The sequence below is a fragment of the Loxodonta africana genome, chromosome 1 (assembly GCF_030014295.1).
Source record: "Loxodonta africana isolate mLoxAfr1 chromosome 1, mLoxAfr1.hap2, whole genome shotgun sequence".
Taxonomy (NCBI): domain Eukaryota; kingdom Metazoa; phylum Chordata; class Mammalia; order Proboscidea; family Elephantidae; genus Loxodonta; species Loxodonta africana.
The window spans coordinates 28,456,772-28,474,678 of NC_087342.1; the positions used below are offsets into that span (position 1 = coordinate 28,456,772).

Here is a 17,907-nt window from a genome sequence, read left to right on the forward strand (position 1 = left end):
CATACAGTAGCAGTGTGCTTGTGAGACACTGTGTGATGTGTGCTGTGCTGTGTTTAGTTATGCGTGTGAGATACCGTGTTCAGTAGTGTGAGACACCTTGTTTAGTTATATGTGTAAGACACATCTTCTGGGTGAGACTGTTTACTCAGAGTATCTGAGGCCTGACTGTTAGAATTAACTTCGTTCTAACGTTATGTGGTAATTGGAGTCTTGATGCAGCCATGATATTCTCTGGATGCATTCTCATGGTTTTGTTTTCATCATATGGATTAAGAAGTGAAATACATATAGTAATACAGTTGTTTTCAGACCCTTAAAAAAAAAAAAAAAACAGTCATTACCTGCCAGAACATACTTTTCCTGGAAGTCTATTATCATAATACTGCTATTTCCTATTACAAACATTTGACCTGGTCTATATGTCATGAGGAGCCCTGGTGGCGCAGTGGTTAGGAGCTTAGCTGGTAACCAAAAGGCCTGCAGTTTGAATCCATCAGCTGCTCCTTGGAAACCTTGTGGGGTTTCTACTTTGTCCTGTAAGATCGCTGTAAGTTGGAATAGACTCAATGGCAATGGGTTGGGTTTTTTTTTTTTTGGTATATCTCATGAATTGAGCCACCAAGACATTAATACTATAGACCAGTCATTCTCAGTCTACCGTGTCATGTAGTAATGATGATGACAGTGATAACAGGTAGTATGTATTGAGCATTTGCTATGTGCCATATTTCTATGTATCAACTCATTTATTCTTCGTAACATTATTCCATTACAGAAGAGGAAACTGAGAGATTCACTTACCCAGAGTCACACAGGAACCGGGAGTCACATCCAGTCAGCTTGGTTCCAGAGCCTGGGTTCTTTGAAGCCTCTAATATCTCTTGTTCTCTTGCAACTATTGTTAATAGTTCTTCACATTACAATGATGCGATTTTAAAAATGGACCATCATTGAAAAAACATTCTTTTAAGACAATTCTGTTGTTTGAATGTGTGTCGTATTTAGGTGTCTAGATTCCCTTGCACAAGTAAGAAGCTTCCACACATTACAGAGTCTGGAATGTGGCGAGCATTGAGTGGATGTTGGCTCTGAGTCATGTTTCCAAACAGCAAGCTCCATGATGACACTGGAAACAATGAAAGCAGTCAGTTTAATTTTGGGAATATAGGAAGACAGGAGAGTTGTTGATCAGTTTGAGAACACAAACTGCCAAAGCGATCCCTTGAAAATGAGATTGTGTCACTTGCCTGCTCTGACCCTTCCAACGGCTTCCCATCATACGTCAAAGCCTTTACCATCCGTGTCCTGCCACGCTTTCCTCATTCACCCAACTCCTGCCATATAGCCTTTTTGCTATTCCTTTGTCATTGCCCTCCAGCCAAAGGCCACCAGGAACATGTCTGCAGAACAAAGATGAGTTTTGTTGATTTTATTGCAAGGAGGGAGAGAATTGTGTTTCATCTCAGCAGGAGGCTGGGGAACGTGTGGAACTGGGTTTCATCTCTGTAAAAGGTGTTAAAAGAAGTTATTGGATTTTGTCTCGTGTTAGGTGATTTTAGGAAGGGCTAGGAAGCAGGGCTTTGCCGTGAATTGGATGCTATCTGGAAGTAAAGGTAATTCTGTGATTTTATATCTTAATAAATTTTATCTTGAAGGCAAGAGGAGTGAAATGGGGCTAAAACTGTAATTAAAGAAGCAGCAGTCACTCATATTAGCCAGGAAAGAGTATGTTTAGTCATTTCTTTGGTTTTTTTGTCTGGGCTGAGGTACGATTATAGAGTGGTCTTGTTCTTACCTTGATCTGTCGTCAGCACAGAGTGGTCTTGTCTGATGTAGATACTCTCTTCAGCAGGAGAACACCATGGCCAGGCTGAACCCGAACCTGTTGCCGTCAAACCACGGAGTTTCCAAGGAGCAACTGGTGGATTTGAACTGCCAACCTTTTGGTTAATAGCTGAACTCTTAACCACTGTACCACTGGTGCTCCACAGCCAAGCCAGTTCCTAGTTATACCAAAGTCTAGCTGATAGTTCCCAGCTAAGCTAGTTCCCAGCTGCCAGGAGCTACTCTTCCTTATCGTGAACATGCTAAATATGCTCCTGCTTTAGAGCCTTTGCACATTTTCTCCCCTCTGCCTGGAATGTTCTGCAGGTACTCATTTTGCTTGTGCAGAACTTCATTCAGACCCCTGCTCAAGGGTCATCTTAGAGAACCTTCTCTGGCCATTCTTTTTCTAAAACAACATTCCCACACTCTCCATTCCCTCACCCTGCTTTATTTTTTCCTAAGGTACTTACAACTACTTAACCATATATGACGTATTTTATTTATTACCTGTATTCCCTACTAGAATATAAGGTCCACAAGGGGCAGAGACTCCGTGGATCATAATGTGAACGGTGCCTTGTGGAGTTGTGCAGTGCAGACCTGCCCGGACAGAGGCTTTGTCGCTCCTCTCTTCCCACATCTGTCCTGTCAGTCAGAACACTTCCTAGCAGTCATTTGGTCCTCAGTAAATACCTGTTGAGTGAATAACCACAGTAGAACAAAATATAATGACCGACAGTATGTCTTGACAAATCTGACCAATCTTTTTTTTTTTTTGGTGGTGATGGTGGTGGTGGTCCAGTGTCCCCTAAACAGAGAAGGTATTTGGAAAGAAGAAATGGATAACTAGGAATACTTAATCATTTAACATTATCCCAGTAAAATGTTCTGTAATCCTTGGAGTAAAATTTACGTGAATTAATGTTCTTATATTCTTTCTGTTCTTGACTGCAATTTTAGAGATCAAAGGAAGCAGTTCCAGGTGCTCGTGGAGAACAAGTTTTATGAGTGGCTGATTAATACCGGGCATCGCCAACAGCTGGACAGCCTCGTGCCCCCTGCAGCAGGCTGCAAACAGGCAGCAGGCTAGGACTGCTATACCAAAGCCCAGGGTAGGCATTTATAATCCAGACATTTAAAGGAAATTACTTCTGGGAAATCCTGCAAAGATACCAAAAACTGCCCAGAATATTACATAACTGACTGCATTCATCTCCTAACAAGTCATCACAAACTGTATGTGCCTTAAAACAGCAGAGACTTGCTCTCTCACAGCTAAAAGTTTGACATCCAGGTTCAGCAGGTTGGCTCTTTCTGTGGTTCGCAGGGAGTCGCTGCTCTATGCCCCCTCCTAGCTTCACTCTAGCCTCTGCTCTGTCTTCTCCTAGCGTTCTCCCCTGTGTCTGACTGTCCAATCTCCCTCTTCCTATCAGAACACCAGTTATCGGATTAGGTCCTCTCTAGCCCAGTGCGACCTCATTTTAACTTGAATACATCCGCAAAGGCCCTCTTTCCAAATAAGGTCAGATTCATAGGTACCAGGGCTTAGGACTTGGACGTATCTTTTTGGGGGACACAGTTCAACCCACAACATTAACCACTGCCAGTTTTTTCCACCATTCCTGTCAGCATACACAGACTTGTACAGTATTCCATATTTTCTGCATTTTACGGTGAAAAGGCCAACCATATTTTTCGGGTGGATCCTGTAGCATTACGGGCAAATATCATGGCCAAATTTTGCCCTTTTGCTTCTTGCCTGCCACAAGGCATACTGTCCGAAGATACTGCATCCCCCAGACATTGCTTCAGGTTTTATCCCCCATTTCTAAAACGTCTTTGCCCTTTCCCATCACCCCACACATAAGCCAATTAATAGATTAGCTGATCTTTGTTAATTGCACATGTGAACATTAGTAAATTGCCAGAATTCTTTCAAATGAAAATTTGATTATCGTGCGCTAGAAGGTCACAGTTAAACAGCAGAGAATGTGGATACAGACAGATGTACTGGAAGTTACTTAACCCAAATATATGGTACTCTTTGTTATAGAAATTAGTTTATTTTGCTTTTTAAAGTAGTTTTTTAAGACTAACAGGCAAAGGACCTGAATAGGTAATTTACAGAAAAATACTTATAAACACAAAGACGCTCATTCTCGCTTAAAATTATAGAAACATAGGATGCTACTTTTCAGCTGTCAGATTGGCAAGGATTAAAAACTAGTCGTCCAAAACATTGGCAAGGTATTTCGTTTGCCACCGGGGTAAGTGTAAATCTGTGCGACTCTTTGGCAGGCGGTTTGACAACATCCGAATTAAAAATACACACATTCTTTGACTCAGCAATTTCACGTCTTAGAATTTATCTCACAGACGTGTGCAAAGATGTGTTTACACAGACGCGCATCGTAGCACGTGAAGCAGCTGTAGACTGGAACCCACCCGGTGCCGCTCTGTAGAGGGCTGGAGCCTGATGAGCTGCTTCGTCCATGCCGTGGGATGCGTCCGTCAGCAGTGAAGGCTGTGTGTATGTGCGGACACCGCCTGATCTCCAAGATCGGGGGAAACAGAAAATGTCGCCTTCTGTGTTTAAGAAGAGAGGGATTCTTACACACATGCTCATTTCTGGAAGGATGTAAAGAAATTTTTAACGGCACTTCTCTCTGAGGAGTAGGGCTGGGGGTCCAGGGTAGGAGAAAATAGTCTTTTTTGAATTTATTGAGATATAATTCACATGCCAGAAAATGTATCTTTTAAAAGTACACAATTCAGTGGCTGCTAGTATATTTATAAGGCTGTGCAGCCATCACTGCTGTCAAATCCAGAACGTTGCCGTCACTCCAGAAAGAAACCCTGTACATGTCAGCAGTCTCTCAGCATTCTCCCCACCCCCAGTGTCTCCTCTGCCCCCAGCCCCTGGCAACCCCTAATCTGCTCTCGTCTCTGTGGATTTGCCTGTTCTGGACATTTCATCAAATGCAGTCATACAACTCGTGGCCTTTTGCGTCTGGCTCCCTTCACTTGGCATGATGTTGTTAAGGTCATCCGTGCTGTAGCATGTATCAGTGCTTTGTTCCTTTTTGTGGCCAAGTACTGTTCCATTGGTTCATCCATTTGGTGGATCTGCGTTTGGTTCATCCATTCCTCTGTTGAGGGACGTTTGGGTTGTTTTCCCTTTTTGGCTGTTGTGGAGGATGCTGCTATGAGCATGCATGTACCAGTTTTTGTGTCAACGTGTTTTCATTTCTCTTGGGTATATCCAGGAAACCTGTGAGACCCAGAACTTGATGGGACTGCCTTGTTTTTCCAGGTCTCACAGGTTTTCCCCCATGACAGGGTGCAGTCTTACCACTTGCCTGTCACTCGTTTTAGTGGGAAATACTTGAGTGTCCCTTCTCTGACGGGTCTCTGCCTTACAGAGGTTCCAGCTTTCACAGGTTTTACTACACCACCTAAGAGTGGAATTTCAAATTATGGGGGAAAACAGACAGTTTTCCAAAGCTATGGAAACTTACTCTTTATGATTTATTTTGACTATTATGTACATTTTTATGGGTGTATTGATTTCTTTAATAAATATTTTAAAAATAATTATATAATATTTAGTTAATAATGCTGAGATTGAGCATTGGAAATCTGATAGAGATTATACAGAGGAAATGGGAACTGTAAGAGGGTAAGGATTTTAGTTTAGATTCATCTTCATAGCCTACCAGTTTTTTATGTCTGTGAATTTCTTTTCTTTTACTATGAACTAATTGGCGCTAAGAAAAAGTTAATTTAATTAACTTTAAACTTTATGTATTTTATCACTTTGAACTGTCATCTTACCTCGATCATCTGTGACTTTGCAAACTCATTTTTTCTTCTTATTTGCATGAAGGCAACAGAAAATTAAGTTACCAATATTAATTTCTATTTATGTTATCTTTAGGACCTCGGAAATAGGATGAATGGCAGATGGTACCCATCTTGAAACTAAACTGGGAAGACCTTTTTTCTTGCTGCATAGAGACTATGGGGCTTTTTCTCCCTATTTAAGACTTTTCCTTGGTTTCCATTCCATACTCGTGTATTACTGTTTAGGTTGAATTTTAGCTAAACTCCTGACTGTCATATAAACGTGTTGTTTATGGATCACTGGAAGACTCATCCTGTAAACCCTAAATGAAGAAGCTGGTGAAGGCAGTACCTTTGTATATATGTTAATATTAAAGTGATTGAATGTGAATTTGCAAATGAGCTTCACATTTAACGTGTATGAAGGGTTTCAGTCTTTCTAGAGCTAAATACGAATTTTATGATTTTTTTTTATAACTATTTAAAAGGTAATTGCACTCCTTGTAAAAAATAATTGGAATGAAAATATGATCGGTTGGTGTATAAATATAGCAGAAACAGTTTTATACAAAGATATTTTAGTCATTAAAGTATGAAACGTAACCAAATTGTGTGACAATCTATGTTTTGTTTTCTGCTTCGAGTTTTCAGTAAACTCTAGGAAGTTATTTTCTCCTTTTGATGAAAAGATAAAGCTTTACTTTTCGCTTTAGAAAAGGTTTCCAACGTCATTCCTGAAGTTATGTCAAAATAAAGTTTCCGTTTTGTTGGGAAACCTCTGTCTGTTAATAATGTCAAGGAAAACGATGATCAAAGTGGTGGAATGAATCTGTTGGCTGATAAACATTGTTTCATACGCTCACTGACCATTCAGTTAGTCATTATATCAAAAAGGACTTGATGTTTTCTTTCTGCAGTGAAAGTCAACCTCCAAAATGTGTTTGTTCATTCTAATTCAGGTTTTCTTAGTCTTTATTTTAAGATGAAATTCAAGCAAGCAGAGTATTACCAGATATAGACACACTGGAATAATGGAAGTGTGTTTTGGAAATTGCTAATGGTTAATGAAATTAATATTAATCACATACTTTTTTTAAAAAAGTTTATAAAATTCAGAAAACTAAGTATGTAACTTAATACTTCCTCAGTAATCTTCATGTCAAGGCGTATTTGACGTTTTCTGAGTGGCCTCAGTACCTCTTGGAGGTATCCCATTTATAAAAATACTTGTTGGAGAGCTCTGTTAGCGGAAGAATTCAGTTGGCCTTTTGAGAAGAACATACTTGAGCAGGAAAATTAAAATGGAGAAGAGTTGATTAGTTGCTTCTTTTGAGTTATGTCTTAGTTACCTAGTGCTGCTGTAACAAATACCACAAGTGGGTGGTTTTAAAAAATAAGTTTATTTTCCCAGAGTTTAGGAGGCTAGAGTTCAGGGTGCCAGCTCTAGGGGAAGGCTCTATCTCTCTCGTCTCAGGAGGAAGATCTTTTCCAGCTTCTGTAATAGAGTGGCATTCCTTGACTCCCCGGCGATCTCCACATGGCATCTGTTTTCCCGTCCTTTGTGTTTGCTTCTTGTTCCTAATCTGTTCTTTTTATATCTCCAAACTGAGTAGGTTCAAGATACATCCTACATGGTATGGCCTTATTAACATAAGAAAGAAAACTCTGTTCCCAAATTGGATTATATCCATAGCTGTATACCCAAAACCCATTGCTGTCGGGTCAATTCCAACTCACAGTGACCCTATAGGACAGAGTGAACTGTCGCATAGGGTTTCCAAGGCTGTAATCTTTACAGAAACCAACAACAACAACAACAAAAAACCCAAACCCATCGCCCTTGAGTTGCTTCCGACTCATAGCCACCCTATAGGACAGAGTAGAACTGCCTCATAGCATTTCCAAGAAGCGCCTGGTGGATTCAAACTGCTGACCTTTTGATTAGCAGCCAAAGCACTTAACCGCTGCGCCACCAGGGTTTCCTTAAAGGAACAGCCTGCCACATCTTTCTTCCGCAGAGTGGCTGGTAGGTTTGAATTGCCTACCTTTTGGTTAGCAGCCAAGCACTTAGGATTCCAACACATATTTTGGGGTGGGGTGGGGACACAATTCAAACCCTAACAGTCTACTTAAACTAATCTCATTCCTGAAGTGTATTAAGTGACAAAAAATGTTCTCTGAATAGGTCCTACTACGCTATCATGGGCAGAGAAAAGAACCTAGTAGGTGGCAAGTTGAATTTAGCTAAACCTTTGCAAATTCAAGAGTCCCACGGTACTTTCTGCCTGCTGGGCTCCATATAGTAGCACCCTTTCTTGTGGATTAAAAAAAAAAAAAATAACCATTGCTGTTGAGCCGATTCAGATTCATAGCTACCCTATAGGATATAGTAGAACTGCCCAGTAGGGTTTCCAAGGAGCTGCTGGTGGATCCAAACTACCGACCATTTGGTTGGCAGCCTGAGTTCTTAACCGCTGCACCACCAGGGCTCCTTGTGGATTAGAGCTTTTTCTTAAAATTTATATTTTGAAAAAAAAATTTAGTTTATAGAAAAATTACAAGAGTCAGTCAACAAACTCCCGTTTGTCTAGACTGACCAATTGTTAACCTTTTGCCGTATTTGCTTTCCCAGTATGTACAGTATCGGGGCGGTGGTGGTTCAGTGGCAGAATTCTCACCTTCCATAGGGGAGACCCAGGTTCAATTACCGGCCAATTCACCTCAAGCACAGCTGCCACCATCTGTCAGTGGAGGCTTGTGTGTTGTTCTGATGCTGCACTGGTTTCAGCAGAGCTTCCAGACTAAGGCTAGGAAGAAAGGCCTGGCGATCTACTTCCAAAAGTCAGCCAGTGAATCTCGTGTGGATCACAACACTCTGATCTACAGCAGATCATGGGGCCGGTGTGGGACCAGCACAGAGTTGTCATGAGGCAGGGTCCAGCTCCACGGCCTGTAACCACAACATCATAGAGTATTTTATTTTCACACAACAATTTGAGAGTAGGTGGCAGACCTCATGATCCTTTACTCCTAAATACATTATCATGCATCTAAAAACAATCTCTTACCTAATCATAGTACAGCCAATCAAATTCAGGAAGATTAATATTGATGCAATACTCTTAATAGCTGCAACCATGGGCTCAAACGTACTGAGAACTGTGAGGATCGTGCAGGACTAGGCAGTGTCTCATTCTGTTAAATGTAAGGTGGCCATGAGTCAGCGCTGACTCCACGGCATCTAACAGCAACATTATCTAGGGTTAAATACAGTCTATATTAAAATTTTCACCAATCATCCCCGAATGCCCTTTGGCGTGTTGGTTTTTCACACACGAGACCAAGCCTTGCCTTTAGCTGTCATCTGTATTAGCTTTCTATTGCTGCTGTAACGAAGTGCCAGAACTGGGTAACTTAAAACAACAGGACTTATTCTCTCGATTCGGGGACCTAGAAATTCAATTTCAGGGTTTCAGCAGAGTCATTCTCTCTCTTGAGGCTAGGGGGAGATCTTTCCTGGCCTCCCAGGTCCTGGCAGCCCCAGGCACTCCTAGGCTATGGAGGCATAACGCCCATCTCTGCTTCTGTCTTCATATGGCCGTCTTCCCCCCGTGTCACTGGTTTGTGTCTCTTTTTATAAGGACATCAGTAGGATTAGGCCACAGCCTCCTCCAGTGTGACCTCATGTTTAACATAACTAATTACATCTGCAAAGTCATCATCTCCCAATAGGTCACTTTCACAGGTACTGGAAGTTAAGGCTTCAACATATCTTCTTGGGGGAGTGGGGCAGGAGACACAATTCAGCCCATAACAGGTAAGTTTTGTTGCCTTTAGAACATGTCACTTCTGTTCAGAATAGAGGGTGGTCTTTTGACTCCTGCATCCTACAAGTTTCGTTAAAGGAAAAAGGCTGTGGAGATTTCAGAGGGGCTGTTTACTAAAAAACAAAACTGCCCAGGGAAGAGGGACTTCTGTGTTTTTAATTTTCAAAACTTTGGCTGGGTTTTAGTGTCTTGACTCAGCAAAATCCCAGTGCAGGAAGGCTTGGTAAGCAAGAAAGGGGGCACTGAAGCTTTCCTTTATTTCATAATCCCAATTGTTTTTCTAGAAAGTGTCAGTAGCCTCCAAATGACTGACTCAATTTTTGGATTCAGTTCTCATGACCAAGCAAATGTTTGATTTGAAATCAGCCCTGTATAAATGCTGTCTCTGCCCCTCTAACTCTCTGTAGCTGTTCCCGGATTTCTTTCAGCCCTGGGGAACCAGCCTACACACCAAAAATGTCTAAGGTTGGAACCAAGGTAAGTAAATAGTCATAGTGATGTCTTGTTTGCTTTTCACCTCATGACCCACTGACAGGAACGTGGAGAAGTGTTTTTGCCTCGTTGCCTGGAGGTGAGTATGATAGTGGTTAGGGTAGGCTGGGGTGAGGAGGGAAGGTTAAGAAATGCTTATTATATTTTTCCTCCAGCAGAATTACCCAGCACTCTATTTCTATTAAGGGTTTATCTTTATGTGTGGTGCTATGTTGAATGCTGTGTAGGAAATCATGCCTGAATATCATGATTTCTGCTTCTCAGCAGCTAATATTCTGTGTATCTCCACAGGAATAGGAAACACTAGTGAATGGATTCTGTGGACTAGAAAACTTGTGGTATTCGTTTTAAAATGTGTTCTGTGAAATTTAGCCTCAACTATTAATTAATGTTCTAGAAGACCACGGTGGACGGACCAGTGAGGTGAATTAAATCCTAATTATTCTTCTTATACAAGCAGTTACTTTCTTCCTTTCCACCAAATAAAGTGCTCACTTAACATTAGAAAAATTGCCTCTAAAATATTTGACTCGGGATGACTGGCATGGAAATTGATCTCTCAGCAGGGTTTTGGGAATGGGGCCTATACCTTCATTTCTCTTCGGCTCTTCCACTGACCTGTTGGTGTAAGGCAAAGCCACTTTCTGGGGCCTGATTTTCCCTCCAACTCTTTGAAAAATTTCAAACCCATTGAATGTTGAAAGAAGAAAGAAATATTGAATGAATGCTTGTATGGCCTTCACTGATAATTCTCCAACTGTTAGTATTTTGCCGTATTAGGTGTCTGTCTCTTTCTTTTTACTAAACCATTTGAAAATAAGTATCAGCCTTAATTATACTTTTCCCCTGTTTAGCCATGTATCTCCTAAAAACAAGGGCATTTCCCTGTTTAAACACCCCCGAAATATATCATACATATCTAATATTCAGACCGTATCCAAATTTCCCCCAAAATGTGCTTGATGGCTGGCTTTCTACCCATTCACTATCCCGCCAAGGATCACACGTTGCATTTGGTTGTCAAGTCCCTTTAACCCCCTTTAATCTAGAACCTGTTGCCGTCAAGTCGATTCCAACTCATAGAGGTCTTATAGGACAGAGTAGAACTGCCTCATAGGGTTTCCAAGGTTGTAATCTCTACAGAAGCAGACTGCCACATCTTTCTCCTGTGGGGTGACTGGTGGGTTTAAACTGTCAACCTTTCAATTAGCAGCCAAGCACTGAACCACTGTGCCACCAGGGCACCAATTAGGGCTTGACAGCAAAGGGCTTGTTTGTTTTGGAAGCTAGAACAGCCCCTTTCTCTTTTGTGTTGTGTTTTGAGACATTGACATTTTTCAGTCTAGGCCAGGTGTCTCGTAGAAAGCCCTGCAATGTATATTGTCAGATTTAGATTTAACATTTTTGGCAAGAAAACAACCTAGGTAATGTCAAGTTCTTCCCATTTCATCATGTTGGAGGCACCTGTTAACTTGTCCCCAAACCGATTAGTGCCTATCTTTTTCTTCCCTTTGGAAAATAGAATTAATAATCATACTTGCCATCCAGGAGTTTTGAGTAGAAAAATAAGATAGTGTCTTTAGTGCTGTGAGGATCTTAAAGGAGTGCCAGGCAAATCTCCTAAAAAGGAATTGAAGTCCATAGGTGCTTGGAGGGAGGTAACCTCATTTCCAACAGCATATCCTTTGCCAAGCCTTGTTTTTGGTGAATAGTTGGCCAACAAATGTAAGCAGAGCCTCTGAATTAAGGAGTTTAGAATCTATCCATTCTTAGAGACGTTACCTTGATTGTCCTAAAGACAGTTCACAGGTCGTGGGAAAAGCCCTTCAGACTCAGGATCAGTCTTGTTGAGTTTCTCAGAGAGCAAATGGTGCCATGTTGAACAGAGCTAGCTGTGCCGGTAGGAAGACAGCAAAGGGAAGCAAGGGGAAATAGAAGGAACCACAGACTAGGGACCAGTTTTGTGCTACAGTCTGCTGGTTTGCCTGCAACTATTGTGTGACTAGCTAGTAGATCTTAGGCAAGGCACTGAACCTCTATGTCTGTGATAACTAGCAAAAACTCACTGGCAATTATGAGCCAGATATTTCAATGCTTTATCCTATTGGACCCTCACAGCAGCCCTCTGTTACTCTAGTTTACCGAAGAGGAGACTGAGCTTTAGAGACAGGCTCAATGACCTGTCCAAGGTCACATAACCAGCAAGTAGGGGATCCATAGGTGACTCCAGAGCAGTGGGATTTTTTTTTTCTTCATTTGTAAACTGAGGTACCATGTATCTCTAAGTATGTGCTGTGCTAAGATAAGGAGCCCTGGTGGCACAACGGTTAAGCACTTGGCTGCTAACAGAAAAATCAGATGCTGCTTTGTGGGAGAAAGACGTGGCAGTCTGCTTCATAAAGATTACAGCCTTGGGAAATCGTGTGGGGCAGTTTTACTGTGACTCATAGAATGGCTGGAAACCTGGTGGCATAGTGGTTAAGTGCTATGGCTGCTAACCAAAGGGTTGGCAGTTAAATCCGCCAGGCGCTCCTTGGAAACTCTATGGGGCAGTTCTACTCTGTCCTATAGGGTCGCTATTAGTCGGAATCGACTCGATGGCGCTGGGTTTAGTTTTTTTTAGTTTTTTTTTTTTTTTTTATAGGGTGGCTATGAGTCGGAATTGACTCCACGGCAACTGGGATGTCAAGATAGGGAAGGAAGCTGGGAGAGAGAAAGATACTGAGGGAGCCTATAAAAGAGATAAAGTAGATGATTGAAGGGTGGGAAAGGAAAAGGAAACTTTTAGGGAATGGGAAAAAGATGAGTTAAGAGAAATGGGAGGGAAAAAATGAAGGTGAAGAAAGGAATTACTGGTGTATTACTATTTAGAAAGAATCACCTGGGCTACAAGAGAACGAGATTCATGCCCTTTGGTGGGTCATTCTTGGTCTCTTCCTCTCCTTTGTTCCCTACATTTGATTATCACCAAATCCTACATTTCTTTTGACATGGTTATTCACATTGCAGTTGCCTTTCAGGTGGTCCTCAGCATCCCTCACCTGGACCATCTGTTTAGAGGCACAAACCACCATGTTCTATCTCCCACGTAATCACCAACGGGCTTCCACGTGGTTCCTGTATCCCTTTTTCTGGCTTTATGTTCTAATGCTTCACCACATACCAATAGGCACTTGTCTTAATGAACTACTTGCTGTCCCATAACGGGCCATTTTCTTTCACTCCTTTATTCTTCTGATCAGGCTTATCCTTTCCCTCTGCCTCTGGAAAACCCCACTTATCTTTTAATCCTCAGCTCACAGACTCCCTTTACCAGACTCAGCTCCTTTCAATCTGAAACGGCTCATGTGTTTTCAGTTTTTAAATCGACCGAGCAAATCAGCCACTAGGTGGCAGCATAATGCCAGGAAATTGGCCACTGGAAGCGGGGGACACCTTTTTGTGGTTTCGGTTTAAATTACATCCTAGTATCTATCTTGAATGGTGGAATTGTAGAGCAAGGAGGAACAGACTCTAGAGTTCGTTGGTCTAGTTTTCAGGAACTGCTCCGCGAAGTCCTGGGAGTTCCTGGGAACTCCATCTCCTGTTTCAACCAGAAAAGCTCTGAGTTTTATTTTATAGCCAGGGCTTCTAATCTAGTCTAGTCCTTTCATTTACAAACGGTATACGGAAGCACAGAGGTGACTTGACAAAGTAGTAGGGCAGGTTATGGGGAGGCAACTCGAGAACCCATGTTTTCTAGCACCATCAGTGGTCTCGGATTCACGCCCCAGGCATTGTGATAGAAACTTGAGAAGTGGGTAAGAGTTGGAAGCAAAGAGCGTTCTTGTCTTGTCATTTTGATTCCTTTGCAACTACTCTGTTGGCTATAAACTAATAACATGGAACATAATATGTTTTCATGTGTGTATGCTCTGTGCTCACCTAAAATCAGCTTTCTAAATATCAGGTCTGTGTGTTTTCTCTCTCTCCTTTTTGTATATGAATTTCTGCCTCCAGAACTCACTCATCTTCATCAAACACTGAGGCCTGTCAAGTGCTAGCACAGGAGTTCCGTTACTGATTAAGGCTTGGTCCTTGCCTTTGGAAGAAATCTGGTGGGAGAGAGGGAGAGACAGACTACAGATGGAGATTTTGTAACATAATGTGATAAGTACAGAGGGCTGTGGGAACATAAAGGAGGAAGCAATGAACTTGAGTCTGAAGGTGCTGGCTTCTATCGGAGCACTCTTCTGTTTGGCTTCATTTTAAGCCTTGAGAAAGTACCTGTACATATTATTGACAACTAAAAGTGCCTTTGGAGACTGGTGGTGCACTGGTTAAGAGCTCGGCTGCTAACCAAAATGGTGGGCAATTCGAACCTACCAGCTGCTCCTTGGAAACCCTATGCGGCAGTTCTACTCTGTCCTATAGGGTGGCTATGAGTTTGGTTTTGTGGGTTCCAAGTTGTCTTCCAGGAAATGGATACTGTCATGGGACAAGGTACAATGACATATTTTCTTCTCAAAACAGAAGAGAAAGGGATTTCTAAAAGTAAAGACTATACTGTTCATTTTTATCTTTGAATAAAGCCACCCAACCCTTCAGTTCTTCTCTTGGGTTTCCATTTCTTCAGATTACTTTCTACGAAGAGAAGAATTTCCAAGGCCGTCACTATGACTGTGACTGTGACTGTGCAGATTTCCACATATACCTGAACCGCTGCAACTCCATTCGAGTGGAAGGAGGCACCTGGGCTGTGTACGAAAGGCCTAACTTTGCTGGCCACGTGTACATCTTACCTCAGGGCGAGTACCCGGAATACCAGCGTTGGATGGGCCTCAATGACCGCCTGAGCTCCTGCAGAGCTATTCACCTGGTGAGAAAGCCAGGCTTGTGTGCTGTCTCTCACACTTGCTCTCTCACTTCCTCGCTCTCTCCTTCTCTTTGTTGCTCTTACCTGAGTTTTCTTATAATTTTTCCAAGTCTTCATGGGTGCCTGTCTTTTGTTGGCTACTGAGGGTTGAATGGAAACCCTGGTGGCGTAGTGGTTAAGAGCTATGCTGTTAACCAAAAGGTCAGTGCTTCAAATCCACCAGGAGCTCCTTGGAAACTCAAAGGGGCAGTTCTACTCTGTCCTGTAGGGTCACTATGAGTTGGAATTAACTCAACAGCAATGGGTTTGGTTTTTTGTTTTGTTTTTTGAGGCTTGAATAAAATCTGAGGGCATTTCATCACAAGACCAAATACACTGATGATCTCCATAGCTCTTTCTCGACCTCTTGAGCATTTTGAGGAATTACTTTTTTTCTTATTGAAAAAGTCAGATGTCTTAGTCAGTGCACAATGGGGTAAGAGTTTAGACCACCTAGCTTTCAAGAGAGTAGGTTCTGAGCCGTCCTGTTCTCTGAGTCCTTGACCTGCTGGTGGTTTCCATAATGGTTTCCTGTTCATCTCCTCCTATGTTTCTTCAGCCTAGGGGAGCCCAGTATAAGCTTCAGATCTTTGAGAAGGGGGATTTCAATGGCCAGATGCATGAAACCACTCAAGACTGCCCTTCCATCATGGAGCAGTTCCACATGCGAGAGATCCACTCCTGTAAGGTGCTGGAGGGCATCTGGATTTTCTACGAGCTGCCCAATTACCGTGGCAGGCAGTACCTCCTGGACAAGACGGAGTACCGGAAGCCCATCGACTGGGGCGCAGTGTCCCCAGCTGTTCAGTCTTTCCGCCGCATTGTGGAGTGATGATGTGGATTGAGCCACAAGCTTCGTCATGGGGGCCAAATGCCGGCTGGCCGTGTGGTCCACATAGGCAGCATAAATAAAACAGTGGGCTTTTGCATTCCACTGCTGACTGTAATTCCTCCCCTTCAATGCTTTTAGGGACCAGCAACATAGTGCCCCCCACACTCAGCAGTTACTTGACACACCTCATCCTTCAGATTGCCTATTTAGATCTTTGAGCCAAACCAAGTGGGACTGCATTAAAAGTTAGAAAATCATGGCGCCACGTGGTGGTTCTTATTGCTTACGTTTTGCATGAATTGAACAGCTCTGTATTTTTTTTCAGGTATTGAGTGCCTACATCATCCCATTTTCTATTAACAACAACCCTGGAAGAAAGGTGGTTGATTGGCAATGTACAAATAAGGAAACGGAGGCTTAGATTAAAAACTTGCCCAAGTTTATCAGCTGATGGATGGGGGAGCCGGGGTTTGATCGAGGATATTTCTGCTTTCAAAGCCCTTGTTCTTTTCTATTTTCAACTCATGCATTCAACACACACTGGCTGAGGATCTGTGTGCATGATGGCAGTATAAGACCCTGAAAAAATTTTAAAGGAGGGAAGGACAGGGCCCCCGGAAGGAGGCAGAGTACCTATCAAGAACTACCAGTAAAAACAGGGCTCTTACTTGAAAAACATGGTGCCATAGTCACCTAACGTCCCTTGTATAAGATCCAGGCATTTCTGTGTCAGTTAACTTAAGGTTGAGAATTTTCCTGTGAAAATAAAGGACCTGTTAAACAGTTCGTCCCCACTTCACAATAGTTAAAATGGAAGTTTATTTAGTTTTACTTGTTTTGAGTAACTCTTAAGGTTTTTAGCCATTTAACCTTGACGAGGAGAACAATGAAGGAAACACAGCGTCATCAGGAAGATTTTGTGAGCATCCGACGAAACCTGGGCTATTCTGAGTGCACTACTCTTTAAAAGAGGCGACAAAGCCCATGTCCTCTAGGAGCTTTCTCCAAAATTACAAATTGGAGTCACTAAGGAGAGGGCTTGTTCAGGTACGCCAAAACCCAAAACCAAACCCGTTGCCGTCGAGTCCATTCCGACTCATAGCGACTCTACAGGGCAGAGTAGAGCTGCCCCATAGGGTTTCCAGGGAGCACCTGGTAGATTTGAACTGCTGACCTTTTGGTTTTGGTTTTGAGTGAGGGGCTTTGAGAAAATTGGGTAAAAGTCAGGGAGGGAGACATAGAGGACTGAGGAGAAGGAAGGGGAGACCATGGGCTGGGCTGCTAAGAGCTCTGGCCTGAGGGTTGACTCTAGTCACCAGCCCTGGCCCTGTCACCCTACTGTGAGGCTAACTTTCCTTATCTCCAGAATGTGGGAGTTGAATACTCTCTCAAGACATATCAACCAAAAAAAAAAAAAAAATCCGTTACTGTCGAGTCAATTCCGACTCAGAGTGAACGCATTCTAATTCTCTGGGGGCCACAAGGACTAGCAGATGACCAAAGACTATAGACACTTATTTTCTGAGGCACAATTTCTGGAAGTGACCTCAGGGATCCTGACACATTTTCCGTGGAGGAAACTGAGGCTGTGGTAACAGAGTAGTTAGTGCCAGTCTCTTCTTGAATATCAACAGCTGCCACGTTGCAATCCTTGGTGAGTCGGTCAAACAATCACGGTAGCCATTCCAGCAACAGGACAAACAAGAAGTGTCAGGATGAAGAACCACAGTCACAGAGAAGCAGAAAATGGCTTTCAATTGATAAGCCAGGGTTATCATTTTAGGGTGTTACATGCCTCTTGGTACTTGCCCTGAGGCAAAAAGGTTGCCACCATTCTCCCCAGCTGCAGACACGTCAGTAAACTTGCACCTAAAAGGAGTTTTACTAGCAATTGATGTTAGAGGTCAAAAATATTTGATATCCTCATCTATAAATCAATCCCAGAACATTCTGCTGTTAGAGCAAGAAGGGGGTTCCCCTCCTGTCAACCACACCCAGAACAGCACCTGAGTTGTTAGTGAGAGGTTTTTCTCCCTCTACCTTTTATTGTTTTGTTGCCCTCGAGTGGAAGCCGAAAGAAAATAGGGCAAGGGCATACTGAGGCCGTTTTAGCCCAGTTTCCATCCAACCGTTCCTCTGAGACAAGTCTCTGCTTGGATATTTCCCAAATGTGAAGCCTACTTCCTGAAAAT

At 42.6% G+C, this 17,907-nt stretch overlaps 2 protein-coding genes across 11 annotated transcripts in view; both read left to right on the forward strand.

Annotated features, from left to right (window-relative positions):
- The window catches only part of TBCCD1 (TBCC domain containing 1), a 33,864-nt gene extending 19,147 nt beyond the window's left edge, over nt 1–14,717 (forward strand). For 2 of the 10 annotated variants that reach the window (XR_002786491.2, XM_023551569.2), the window contains exons 7-8: nt 1,850–1,946; nt 2,788–2,887. Coding sequence is in view for 6 of the 10 variants with exons in the window: in XM_023551569.2 (XP_023407337.2) it covers nt 1,850–1,946; nt 2,788 (98 nt within the window). In the remaining 4 variants the exon portion in view is untranslated. Of the gene's footprint in view, nt 1–1,849; nt 2,940–5,764; nt 12,592–14,604 lie in introns of those variants that run through there. The other 8 variants (XR_010319404.1, XR_010319385.1, XR_010319423.1 and 5 more) reach the window with 8 other exon arrangements.
- On the forward strand, nt 4,320–17,427 carry CRYGS (crystallin gamma S). Its single transcript, XM_023551566.2, has 3 exons — nt 4,320–4,465; nt 14,529–14,847; nt 15,443–17,427. The coding sequence occupies exons 1-3, from the start codon at nt 4,320–4,322 to the stop codon at nt 15,713–15,715; spliced, it is 738 nt and encodes a 245-aa protein (XP_023407334.2). The 3' UTR covers nt 15,716–17,427.
- The last annotated feature ends 480 nt before the right edge of the window (nt 17,428–17,907 follow it).